Source organism: Trachurus trachurus (assembly GCF_905171665.1).
Source record: "Trachurus trachurus genome assembly, chromosome: 24".
Lineage (NCBI taxonomy): Eukaryota > Metazoa > Chordata > Actinopteri > Carangiformes > Carangidae > Trachurus > Trachurus trachurus.
Window position 1 is genome coordinate 26,925,460 of NC_139910.1, and position 13,825 is coordinate 26,939,284.

Here is a 13,825-nt window from a genome sequence, read left to right on the forward strand (position 1 = left end):
GTGTGTTTTATTCTTTATTGTAGACCTGATACAAGAGTCTCTAAACCTTAAATTGTCCCATTCAATAATAATAATAATCGATTTTTAGTCAAATCTGATCGTAAAAACAGACTTCAGGGTTGGACACACACCAGCCAGTTCACTACAGTAGGCTACGTGTAATACCAGTGTTTCTCAACTAGAGGTCACTGTACACCGCAGAATGAAAAAACATTTTCTCTAGAAGGTTCACCACGTTCATTCTGCTGCAGTCACATACTGCAACACACTGCGTGGGTAGAGCCATTAAAAGTATTGTATTGATTGTATAGCAAAGTTTGCCCCAGGTGTGTGTCTTAACCTGGGATTTTCATGTTCACAGGCTTCATTTTAACCATATATTTGGCCTGCTGCCCCCTAAACTGATGCTGGACCAGTGCTGGACTAAGGTGGTTACTGTGTTGCTACATTCAATATCAAATTATTTGTTATTAAAACAAATAAGGTGTTATTACATTACAATAAATCAGTGGCGTAAACGAAAGTATCTGTAAATTAAATAAATGAGTCGACATACCGCTGGCTCTCTTGGACGCTGGAAGCCGTACTACTCATTAACGTATTAATACGGTACAGGTGTGCGTTTATTAGTTCAGGACAGTAACGTTAACGACGTCCGTTACCGACCAATCAGAGAACACAACCGGAAGTAGCGTTGCTAGGCGGCGGGACCTTGAACTGTAACGACAACAATGGCGGCCACTACCTCTGACAGACCGTTCCACGTTATCATTTTCGGTGCCACCGGATTCACTGGGCAGTTCGTCGTCGAGGAAGTCGCCCGATGTGCCGCCGAGACAGCCGCCGGGGGCAGCGCTCTGAGCTGGGCCGTGGCCGGGAGGAGCAGGCAGCGGCTGGAGGCGCTGCTGCAGCGGGCGGCGGGGAGGCTGTGTAGGTGGACTGGACTGGACTGGAGCTGACTGAGGCAGGACAGTCTGCGGTCTGCGGTCAGGACAGGACAGGACGATCAAATGTCAGGCCATGTGTCGCTGCCGCAGGACACTGTACTCAACTTGACAGACAGAACCAGCAGGCTGAGCTGTGGTTGTGGTGGTTTTATAGCTACAAGTTAAACGATTTCTAGACTTGACCCCGATGTATAAGTTGTTATTTTGCTGCATAACTGCTAGCTAGCTCTGGAAACAGACAGCTTGTCAGGTTACTGTAGCTGGACGACTCCAGTCTGACTGACCAACAAGAGCTTTTACAGTACTAAAAACATACTTATCATAGTTATCATAAGCAGCTGCAAGCAAGTATTGAGACAATATCATTTTCATATTTTATGAATATCTAATCCTACACTAGCCTAACGTTACATATAACAGGGCTCCAGACAGACTGCCCCTAAAATTTGAAACGGTGCAAGTAAATATTTCATCTACTGGCACATATGTACAACCAGTAAACGGGTCAAATCTGAAAGGGGCGACTCAAAGTATCTGGAATCTGACATTACAGGTGGCATGCCAATGTGTGTGAGAATCATGAATGAAAAAGTGTGAATTTTTGCTTTGCAAGTGGATTTACGGTGTGTGCCCCTAAATTTTCTGCTTGCGCTCCTAAAATTTTAAGTTAGAGGCCAGTGTGCTCCTAGTAAAAAAGAAAGAAAAGTGAGTCTGGAGCCCTGTATAATGGTCTGTAGTCTGTTATAAACACACTGTATAAATCAAGTTAGGGCCATTTATCTCTTATGTTCAGTAACAGTTTTTCTCTTCTGTTTTGTCAGCTATGCCTGAGGTGAGGACAGACACTGAGATCATTGTCGCTGATGTGTCCATTGAGGAGTCAATGGCCATCATGTGCCAACAAGGTGTGGTCATTCTCAACTGTGTTGGACCAGTAAGTATTTTGTCTGTGGGTGACACAAAGGAAAATTAAGACATAACATATCATATATTGTGTATTTGTGTATGAACAACACTCTTTATGCTCTCTCTGTCTATTCAGTACAGATTTTATGGTGAACCAGTAGTCAAAGCTTGCATAGAAAATGGAGCTCACTATGTAGATATCTGCGGGGAGCCACAGGTAATGTGTAATGACTAATGAGTGTCCATTTCTGTGTTTTTCATTCATAACATATTAGTATTATAGCTTGGTTGTAACTGCTCAGAAAGCAGACCAAAGATCAAACCTTACCTGCATCTCAATTTGTTTTTGTATTTGTGGACATGACAGTTCCTGGAGCGTATGCAGCTGGAGTACCACACTAAAGCCATGGACAGAGGGGTGTATGTGATTGGCAGCTGTGGCTTTGACTCCATACCAGCAGACCTGGGTATTCTCTACACACAGAGGCAGTTTAAAGGTAGGAAACACAAGGTTTGTGAAAGCCAGCCATTATGAGTGAAAAATAATTTATTAAATGTATGATTATTTTATCATTAAATCAAGGTGTACAGATACTTCAGTGCTTGCAAGATGAATTTCATACCTATTATAAATGGAATAGATAAATTAGCTTCAACTGTTTCAACAAATCATCATTTTTTACGTCAAGTAATACAAAGGCTGAGGCAGGTTTCTTCAAACTCAATAGTGCTTAACTTTAAGTGGAACTTTGTCTTTGACTGTGTGCTTTGATCTGATTTCAGGAACACTGACAGCTGTGGAGAGCTTCCTGAAAATTAGCAGTGGGCCTGAGGTACCCTGAACAACTACAGCATCTGCACTGCATGATGGGAAATCTAGCCAGATACACTCCAAAAGTGAAGCGATGGATCTTTTTGGTGTAAAAGTGAATTATATCATTGAGCTATCACTATAAAGGAACAATCAAGGATATGCCCAATCATGGATGACCTGAATATATCAGAAAACGTACATGCAGGCACAAAATTACAATTTTCTTTTAGTTTAGAAAAGACTGAATTCCTAAAACTGATTCAGATACAAGTATGAAGCACAAGGATCAATATCTTTGAGACTGAAAGGTCATCTGACGGAAGCTCCTGGGAAATTGAGATTAAACAGAGATAGATAAAATCATTAAGCATCATTAATTTGGGAGATTTTTGGGGTGATGTGTTTATAAACTTTATTTATTGTCATGTGTTTATTTCGAGGACACTGAATAGCATTGCTCCCTGCTCCATGACCTGCGACAGAATAAAAAGTGTTGTCAATCCTCACAGGGGTCGTGCGGTCACGATGCCACTTGGCAGTCTGCTGTGCATGGCTTCGCAGACAGCGGCTCTCTCCGCCAGCTGAGGAAGAAGTTTGGCCACAAGCCGCTGCCTGTCGTGGGAGCCAAAGTCAAAAAGAGGTAAGACTATAACCGAGCAATTACTGTCTGGCCAAAACATTTAGTTTGAGTAATAACGTTTTTATTGGAATGCGGGGCTTGGCAGCCGTAAATCAGGACAGGAGTAATCTGTGTTTCCTCTCCGCACTGCAGAGAGGGATTTTCCCTCTGACACTGATGCATCTTTCTCACACTTGACCTACATCTCTATAGTCTGATTATAAGGTGAATTACTCACCTTCATTTACCACATGGTGTTATTTGAGCTTATGCAGTCATCATAAAGTAATGTAATGAAAGATAATTGTACATAATGAGGGTACCACTGTTAAAATGGGTAAAAATTGATGTTTTGGAATGAAGGTCTCCATCTTGACTATTTTGTCTAGTCTCAGTGTCTCAGAACATATGCTGCATGTCAACTTTATGTTACTGTATAAAATCCGGCCCTATCGGAGCTACAGAGTTTCTGCAAGATGGCTGTAATTTGCAAACTATTACTGTCTGGCTGATTTATGTCCAGTGAGATTTTTATTGGGACGTGGGGCCTGGCAGGGACGGAGGGACAGATTTAGAGGACTATCAATGGATGAAATGAGCTGGAGCACCAGCTCATTTCACTCATCTGGAGTGTGTGTGTGTGTGTGTGTGTGTGTCCAGAGGTTTTGTGTTTTTCAGCAAGGAGATTGAGCAGTACGCCATCCCGTTTATGGGCTCTGATCCATCAGTAGTCAAGAGAACCCAGCGCTTCCTTTACGAGGAGGAACACCAGTCGCCAGTAAGTTAACAACAGTACAAAGTGGTGAGACCGTGTTTCCACTGTGTTTGTAGTTAAAGCTGCCTTGTAGAGTTTTCTTGTAAACACAGTTACGCTTGGCCACGACTGGGTGTACAATGAATTCTTCATTTAATGTTTTGCTGAGCTGTTTTTCTTTTGAATACTGTCTGGAACTGCTTCAAACAGATAGCTGCGTGCTTATCTCTTTTACATAGGCAGCAGGCAACATAAAACTCTGCTTGTTTTTATAATTTCACTGATTAATAGTCGATGGCACTGTTTTAAAGACAAGACTCACAGCTACCAAATATTGATGTAAATAATGCAGGTTGAAATATATAAAGTTAGCTCCACAAATACAATCCAATAATGAGGAGGAACATGTTTGTTTGGTCTGATGACTACACAAAATGTTTAATGGTTTAATTAAAGCATGTTCCTAACTCCTGATGGATTAAACTGACAACCTCCTCCTCTTCCTTTCAATGAAAAAGGCTCAGGTCAGTCCACACTCAGCTGTTGGTGGTCTGTTCTGACCAGCAGCTTAAGTCAGTTGCTTCCGCTTAGTTTGTGCTGCTTTTCCATGACATTTTAGCATTTAGCATTATCCTGCAACAATCAGTATCCGTGCTGTTCATCCGTAGTTTCAAAGTCTCACTCCCATTACTCTTACACATGAGAGGTTGAACTCATAGAAAGTACATCTCTTCTTCACTTCAGTAAATGCAGTGTTTCTTTCACAGCAGTATTCAGTCTGTTATGACCAGCGGCTAATCACCAATAATATTAAACCTGAGACAGATATTTTGGTGTAACCGACTCACTGTGTTGAGTCTATGACACTTCAACCACAAAATTCACCAAATTCAAACATTCATGATTTCTATTAAATTCTTTTTTTTTTCAAATGTATTTACTTAAAAGGGACAATGCACAAAAATCAACTGTGTCTGATTTAGCCTAAAAGCTCATTTTCATCAACAGTATCTGATGCTGTTAGGCACCCAAAGATAATAATCAGAATAGCACACAGTATACAATATTAATATTACTTGTGATTACCACTTGTTCATAAAAGGTTAAACAGTCTGTATCATGTCATATTTTTGTGTGAATAGCTTCACACATCAGTGTGTAATGTGCTCTTGTTGTGGTGCTGATGGTGATGTAGGTTAAGTGAGCTGTACCTATTGGTCCCACTGAGGTTAGAAACATGACTCTGAAACCTTTTAGTTCAATCAAAGTGGACATAAACGTGTCGTACACACAATATTTCAAGGTTATGAATAATTTGACAGACCCTGTATGAGCCGGTAAACAACATGCAGGAGTGTCCCTGAGGAGAAGAGCAGCTATTATCTCAGTACTATCTGTGTCCCTGAGGAACATGGTTTGCTGCGCTGTATTAAGTGACACAAAAAGGTTTAATATTAACAGCGCTGTCCTTCTCATCTCAGGTATGTGGAATGTGGAAGACAGTGCGTCCTGGCAGAGAGAGGCGAGACCCTTTTTCCCTGCTGTACCTGTAACTAGGTCAGCCGCTCCGGCAGCTGTCACTGTTTTGATCACAGCCAGAGACACAGGCCTTAATGAAACTATCTCATTATGTTGTTTAGACCGCCATCTACCAGCGGAGTGGAAATATGATGAGTCATCTGTAGTGATTCATCACTTTCTTCCCCGGTGCTCATTACTCCCTTTGACATCTCATCTCGTCTCACTCTCCCTCCCTCCCTCCGTCCTGCTTTTCTCCTTTTTTTAAATGTTTCTCTTTTTCACCTCTCCCTCCTGCTCTTTCAATCTGATTCCATATTTCTTCCCACCGTAATACTTTCTTCTTCCTCACACCATCTCCTCTCCCTCATCCCCCCAGCTTGCATCTCTTTCCTTTTATCACCTCCCTTTCATCTCTTATCCCTTCTTCCATGCTATTTCTCCCTCACTTCCCCTTCATCTCTCCTTTTCCCCCTCACCTGCAACTGTTATCTGCGACCCCTTATCTTTCCCCTGCCTGTCACTGTTAATTTCCCTTTTGTACAACATACACTTTCTCCGTTCTCTGTCCACAGGTCCAGTACAGTGCCTTTGTCGGGGTCGGTGGGGTCTTCTCCATAGTCAAGCTCTTCTGTGGCGGCCTACTTTTCTGGTTCATGGTCAAATTCAGCCTGGGCAGGAAGCTCCTCACTACGGTACCTCCATCGTTCTTCAAACAGCAGTTTATTGTTGCTGTGTTAGTCCCTTGGTTGTGGACTTAGAAGCTTAAAGACACTGACATTAACTGGTTATTCCAAGCATTTAAGTAGGGAATGAATGTCACAGTTGTATGTGGTTGTCGAGCTGAAAGGCTTACTCAGAGCTACTCATCTTATATACAGCAGCAGAGTGTCACACTATGATGCTTGCAAGTAGAGAAGTGTTACAGAAAACAAGGATCATACAGTTTAATGCTTTTGTTCTAATCCAAGACAAGGTGTTAAAGAGTCTGTATTGGATATCGTTTGTAGTGTTGAAACTGAACTCTTTGCTTCTTTCTCTTTCCCCAAAGTTCCCATCATTCTTCTCCTTTGGCTTGTTCAGTAAGGCAGGTCCAACCGTGAAGCAGGTAAGAGTTTATTTTTCTGCTAATTTCTTCATCATTTCCATGGTGTTTTACTGTTCTTGCATTTAGGAGCTTCAACATCAAATGAATGCAAAAAAAACATAGATGGTGAGGGTGATTAAGTAGTTTTATTGATATTATGTTTGTGGTAAAAAAAAACAACAACAACAATAATATATGGATTGATTCTTATTTAAAAGATGGTATATTCTATTCTTTTTAGTAACCACCACTAGCATGTATTGTATATGAATGTTTTATTGCACAGCATGTTGTTTGATTCTCATTGATCGCTCCGTCGCTCACCGGTCTCCCCTCCTCTCAGATTGAAGACACCTGTTTCAGCATGACGTTCTTCGGGGAGGGGTACTCAGAGGGCACTGACCCCTCACAGGGCCGACCCGACGCTAAGATCTGCACTCAGGTCATTGGAGCGGGTAAGAACGCCATGACAGAGCTCAGTTGCTATGGTTATCGGCCTCCATACTGTAGAGTATCGGCGCTATACAATGTCTGTTATTTTGTAAAACTGCTGGGCATTATAGGATAAGAGTCTTAAAGGGACAACGAGGAGTTTTGGAAAAGTGAAGCGTTTTCACGCTACATTTATGAGCCTCCGTGCGCACCGTGAAATTCTTTGACCGGCGCAAGACAGACTCATGTTTTCATTCATCAAGAATTAAAGTCAGAGGTTTGAAGACGATCACATACCGTCGTAGTTCCCACCATAAACGGCGATTCGGCGGCGTTATTCTCATGACTCGCCACAAAACCGAAAGTAAGGAAATGCTGGTCGGCTCGACCAGCATTTCCACCACCACTAGTAATAACAAAATAACGATGGAGACAAAACGATATATTTATCGAAAATGGGCCCATTAACAAGTGTGGGTAACGGAGATTTCATGGCGATGTGGTATTGTTTACCTGACCCACGTTTTACCGTCTTTCTCTGGACTTCTGTGACTAAAATGACATCTGGTTTGTTACCGACGGCCGTCCGCCCGACTGCAGGTGAATGCAGCATCAGTGTAACGCTCCATTCCTCCTCACTGCGTTACCGCGGTGACTTTTCACAGATGCCACCTCCACCTGAGCCGACAGCTCCGGTGTCTCCGCTGAGTTTCCGTGGTTTCCTACCGTCACGCTGCCACTGAACGTAAAAACATGGAGACACCACATGGCAGCAGCACCGAGCTTACCCGCTCCATGGAGATATGAATGATATGAACGGCTCATTCAGAGCTGAAAGGAACACTTCACTTTGTTGATGGGGGGGATTACTGGTTAATGAAAAACAGACTTTTGAACCAAATAATCGATTTTCGTGAATAGATAACAGGAGAAGTTACACAGTGTCCCTTTAATGCACAATTTATTCCTACAGGGCTAAATGGTGCATTTATGGGGACTATTTTCAGCTGTGGATTGCTTGTGCTTTGTGTTGTTTTTGAACATTTAGAGAGTTTTTTTTTATTTAGTTTTTACAATAGTTTTCTCCCTGTTTGTTGTTGACAGAGCCTGGTTATGTAGCCACAGTATCTGCTATGGTACAAGCAGCTGTAACCGTGCTGAATGAGCTGCACTCTCTTCCCAGGAGGTCAGTAGTATCTCTCTTCTTGTTGTTGTTGTTACACTTACCCCATCTGTCATAAATGGGAAGATTTGTCATTTTGTCTTTCCTATATCTGTCTCCCTCTTTGATCTAACTGTCATCCCACTCTGGTTCTACATCTCCCTCCCTCTCTGGTCTGTCTTGTTATTGCCAGGGGAGGTGTGTACACTCCGGGAGCTGCCTTCTATAAAACCAGCCTCATCGACCGCCTGCAGAACCACAGCATCAAGTTCTCTGTCAGGAACTAACAGCGGCCCTTTCAGGGTGACCACCAAAGCTCACACCACCTTCCAGTTAGGTTGATATCAGTATAAACATAATGCACTCTTTCATCCAGGCAACACCATGACTTCTTTACAGAGATTGCCACTGTAGAAAGCCTGAACCTGCGTCTGTTGTCTGTCAGTTGAGCAGCTCCCCTGTGAGAGCTGTGATTCATCACATGGTTCAGAGAGTTGTGGCTGCAGCGAACAGATCCACAGGGGCAGGGAGAGGTGTGTTGTGTTGCTCAAGGACACTGGAGAAAATGAACACACACACACACACACTCTACCACCCACCAAGGCCATGGCTGTGCCTCTGTTGAGCTCCTTTGTTTTCCCTCTTTGCAAAGAAGCACCTGTTGTTTTCTAGTTTCAGCATTAGAAACTTCCCTCAGCAGCTCGAGGACTGAGAACACTCATTTTAATCTTGACCTTTTGTCAACACTCAGGTGGTTCACAGATACAGAAATTAACAATGCCTTTCGGAAAGGAAGAAAAAACTTTTTTTTAAATCAAACTTTACAAAGATGCACATTTGTACTTTAAATGAAAAACACTAAACCTGAGATTTAACACAATCTATGGCAAAAACTAGAAAATATTGTTTAGAGTCATATTTTACTGTGTATTTATACTGTAGTCATGAATCAGATTTGTACTGCGGTGGAGTAATGTGCTGATTTTAATTTGTGGCACATATGTGATTGTTGTATGATCCCTGTCAACACTCGTGTTTGTTGTGCACGTGTGAAACGATGTGTGTTCTCGTGACTCACGTTATTTCAGATTAAAGCACAGCATTGCTACCTGACACTCTGTCATCTCAGTTGTGTGTGTATATACACTCGTGTACAGATACAGACTCAAACACCAGACTGTGGTCTCTTTCGTCTTCAGTGCTGAGGTGGTCACGTTTAGCTGTGGTTAGGTTTGTGGTTTTACATTAACTACTTCCACAGAAAAGCCAGTGGTTGCTAGGAGACCATTGTATTGTCAGAACAGATATCATAGGTAAATCACATAATACACAATAAAACAGTGGCAAGAGAACACAAATACTCTGAATGACCTGGTTTTCTGCTTTAACTGTGATCTGATCTTCATCCAAATCACAAACAGTTGAAAGTGATGTTTCATGTTTAATCTTAATGGTGACGTCCTGCCATGATTACCTCAAGCCTTTAGTTGTCACTCAGGAGTTAGCTTACTGTACCTAAGAAGAACCACAGAATTAAGTCATCCCATTCATAGCCCCCTTTCTATCTTAATGCATGTATTTACATTCTCTGTTCAAGGCAAGGCAATTTTATTTGTATAGCCCGTTTTTACAAACAGTTTGTCTCAAAGGGCTTTACATGGCATCATAACAACATCCTCTGTCCTTAGACCCTCACATCCACTGAGGAAAAACTCCATGGAAAACCCTTTTAACAGGGAAAAATTGGAGAAACCTCAGGGTGAGCAACAGAGGAGGGATCCCTCACCCAGGACGGACAGACGTGACATAGATGTTGTTACAGACAAGAAAACAGTTTATAACAGAGAATGTGGTTAGCATGGTGTTCAGTCCTTGATTTGGTTTGTTTTCCAAAAGCATCCTGTGAAACCAGTGGTCCTACAGTGTCTCACTGGCTCTGGAGGACACAACTTGCAAAAATAAATCACATATTGACATTTAAACTTCAACATAAAGCCACATTTACAAGAAAGTGGAGTGAGTTTAAGCTGCCCTGGGAACACATTTAGTCAAAACATGAACATGGTTGTGTCAGGTGATGTGCAGGGAACAGACAACGTCAGACAGAGTCCTCAGATCTCCTCCATCATGTTGTCTGGTGAGCCAGCCAGGCTGCAGTCCTCCCTCCTCCACCACCAGGGGCCACTGTTTGCTCTGCTCTTCATTCATGACAAATATTTACACGAAACACAGCCCGACACGACAGCAGAGGTCATTTGGTGCCTTTGAGGAGATGGAGACGGTGCGTGGAGTGTGTGGTGCAGCGGTGGAGCAGGAGGAAGGAGGTCACGGTCACAGGAAGGACACGCAGCAGACGGAGGACGTCAAGGTGAAGGAGGACTACTGTCCCTCCTGGCTGGGAGTCATTGTGAGTCCTCCTCTCTGTCTCATGTGCCTCCCTCCCCCCAGCTGTCACCACTGCTCTCACAAAACACAAACACACACACACACAAAACTGCTTGCAGCTCTGTGTGTGCACTGAAAACACAGTCTGCTGACGCAAAATGTCAGTGGGATAGTTTGTATGTTAAATAGCTCCTAAGTACAGTGTGATGAGAAGCAGTTGGAGGCTTTTTATTTATTTCTGCCCTGTGTGAATGTACAAGAATGAGAGGGGGGGGGGGGGGTTGCAGTGGTGTCCCATTGCATAACAGCGAGCGGCCCCACCCCTCTCGCTCACCCATGCACATCTCCAGTCCGCCATTGTGGCTGTGCAGATATTCATGTCATGTCCCTCACCTCAGACTCTCCACTCTCTCTCTCTCCTCTTCTTCCTCCTCCTCCTCCTCCTCCTCCTCCTCCTCCTCCTCCTCCTCCTCCTCCTCCTCCTCCTCCTCCTCCTCTTCAGATCTGTCTGTCAGACCAATCTGCTGCTCCTCACTAACTCTCATTAGTTTTATTGACACTGTTTAATTAAGAAGAGCATGTGGTGTCAGCTTTACAGTAAAAGTAGAATGAAGTCAGAACATCAAACAGCAGACGTCTTTACCCACCACACCTGTATGAATGTACAGAATAGATAGACAATAGACACGTCCATCCAAATAATTATGTAATATTAATGTGCTGCTGTTTTGATTTCTTTAAAAGATGGAAACTCATGACGCTGTTTTATGATGCAGCAAATATTGCAGTTATAAATAACAGGGAATATTAAAACAGATATGAAAAGAAAATACAAAAGAGATGAGACACACATACAAACATACAACGCTGCTTGCGAACTGATGTTCCAGTGAAATATTTCCCTCATCTATTAGTTTACTGTTTACTTTATGAGCCATTAAGCGCCTGATATATAGATAAGGCACTGCCTCCATCTGATACTGTTGAAACCATATAAAACATCTGCTCTGTACAATTAGGCAAAAAGGTTTTTTCTGTGCGATCCTAATCTTTATCAATATGGAAACAAAGGAGGAACAAATCTTCAGATCTTCAGTTATTATTTACTCAGAATGTAAAAGTCACTACACATTGCACAGTCTTACAGCAACTACATAACTGTTCAACTGACAGAAGAAAACACAGAAAATAGAGTTGAAGACGTGAATTAAAGCAGAGACATGGAGCAGCAGTGTGAGATGTGTCAGATGTTGAAGCTGGGTTAAAGTCGTGTGTTGTTCTGCTGCTTCCCCTCAGGCTTTACACACTCTGACATGTTTTCCTGCTTCTGCTACAGTGTCAGTAAATATTGAATTTTGTTTTGGTCTGAGAGTCTGAGACTGTGTCGCACTCGCACTCATCCTGCGTGGGTTTTTTTTTTTCTTCTTTTTTGTCTTTTCTCAGTCTGTGTCAGAGCAGCAGGATGCGCTGCCCTCACTCCTCGTGTTCATACAGAAACTGTCTGTTTCCCTCTGAATCTTCTGCTTTCTGCTCTGCTCTCTCTCCCACTTTGTCTCACTTTGTCTCTGTCTGGCCTCGTCTCCTCTCTCACTCCACTGGGATGATGTGACAAATATACACTCCGAGATCCATGATCCAACTGTTTACATTCACACCGAGCCTTTACTACTCATAATTGTAATGATCTAATCCTAACTGCCCATAAAGCAGAATGATGCTACGAGCTGCAGTGTAAATAAAGTGATGCTGATGCTGCATGTTAGATCATTACAATGAAATCAGCCAGATTACCATAACAACAGTATAAATTTGTAATTTATACTGTCCCCTGCATGTGTTTCTCATGTGGTGGTTGTGTTATATGTATTGGAGAGCAAACCAAGACAAATTCCTTGTCACTGGTTGACATGGCAATACATTTTCTCTCTCTCTCTGACTCTCAAATAAACAGTATTTTCCTCGTTGTTTTCCCAGTGTCTTTGTAACTTACATGCATGTGTTGTAAACCTGCAGCAGGCAGCTGATGTGGTTCTGCACTCAGTTTGTCTCACATGTCAGTGCCTTCGTCTTGTTGGCTGACTGTGGAGAGTGTACACCTTATCTTGTTTAATTAACATCATTAGTTTGCTAAGAACCGTCCATCATAGATTTGAACATGCAGTCTTTCTGGCTCGTGTAACTGCAGCTGAAGTAACTTCTCTGTGTTTTCTAACCCATGATGCACTTTGTTAGATCTCACACTTTCCTGAACCTGTTGTCTGACGCAGGTGAGCAGCAGTGGCTTTTATTCAATATCACAATTGTAATTGTAATTGATACTAATGTATGCACAAGGTATTACGTAAGAGGTGCAGCCTTCTTTAAACTTTGCTCAAAACTTTGTTTCAAAGATGTAGAAGAGGCAGGATCAGTGAACATTTTTAGACGACAGCTGAAATTCTATTTATTCAACTTGGATTTTAATTAATTCTCTCCAATTTTGCTTTTCATACTGGTGTCTGTTTTTATTTTCATTTACATACTTTATCATCCACTGTCTATTTTCATTGTCCCTCTTTTCATCCTTACTTTATTTTTGATTGTGAAGGACTTTGACCTACATTTGTTTTATGACAAGTGGTCTATAAATAAAGTGTATTATTATGGTTATGTTATGCAGCTTTCAGACTAAAGATGTGCATCTCAGAGTAACATGATAGCCTATACACTGTAGTTACATACATTTTTTCCATCTATCAGGCTCACAGCAGAGCTTCCCATCAGGTTTAAAATGGCGTATTAGATTAAACACTGTTATATTGTTGTGACACACTGTGGGGAGCTGCTGCATCTCAAAGAAAATAACAATAACCCCCTTTATCACAAAGTGAAGCACTCGGCCCTCTTCAGCTCCACAACAGGCTTTGTGCAGTGTCTTATTAATGTGTGTGTTTGAAATGTGTCTGTGACAAATCATTTGATTTGAGAATTTGCCCATGCATGAGATGACGAACGTTTCTGTAGCCCTTCTGTTGATTTGTGTGTGTGTGTGTGTGTGTGTGTGTGTGTGTGTGTGTGTGTGTGTGTGTGTGTGTGTGTGTGTGTGTGTGTGTGTGTGTGTGTGTGTGTGTGTGTGTGTGTGTGTGTGTGTGTGTGTGTGTGTGTGTGAGATGAAGTGTTGCTTCTGCAGCATTTATTTGCTGACTCTGACAAAACTGTATC

General features: G+C 42.3%; 1 protein-coding gene across 2 annotated transcripts; it reads left to right on the forward strand.

Moving 5' to 3' along the window:
- The first annotated feature begins 712 nt into the window (after positions 1-712).
- On the forward strand, positions 713-9,900 carry sccpdhb (saccharopine dehydrogenase b). Of its 2 annotated transcripts, none has more exons than XM_084001062.1 (12): positions 713-930; positions 1,769-1,881; positions 1,990-2,070; positions 2,221-2,350; positions 2,637-2,686; positions 3,177-3,307; positions 3,947-4,064; positions 6,134-6,253; positions 6,610-6,666; positions 6,989-7,100; positions 8,182-8,263; positions 8,433-9,898. In XM_084001062.1, exons 1-12 carry the CDS (start codon positions 732-734, stop codon positions 8,524-8,526), a joined length of 1,287 nt encoding a protein of 428 aa, XP_083857188.1. In that variant the 5' UTR covers positions 713-731; the 3' UTR covers positions 8,527-9,898. The 2 variants fall into 2 exon arrangements, with proteins under 2 accessions (XP_083857188.1, XP_083857189.1); XM_084001063.1 differs by having other exon boundaries at positions 795-930; positions 1,995-2,070; positions 8,433-9,900.
- Positions 9,901-13,825: the final 3,925 nt, after the last annotated feature.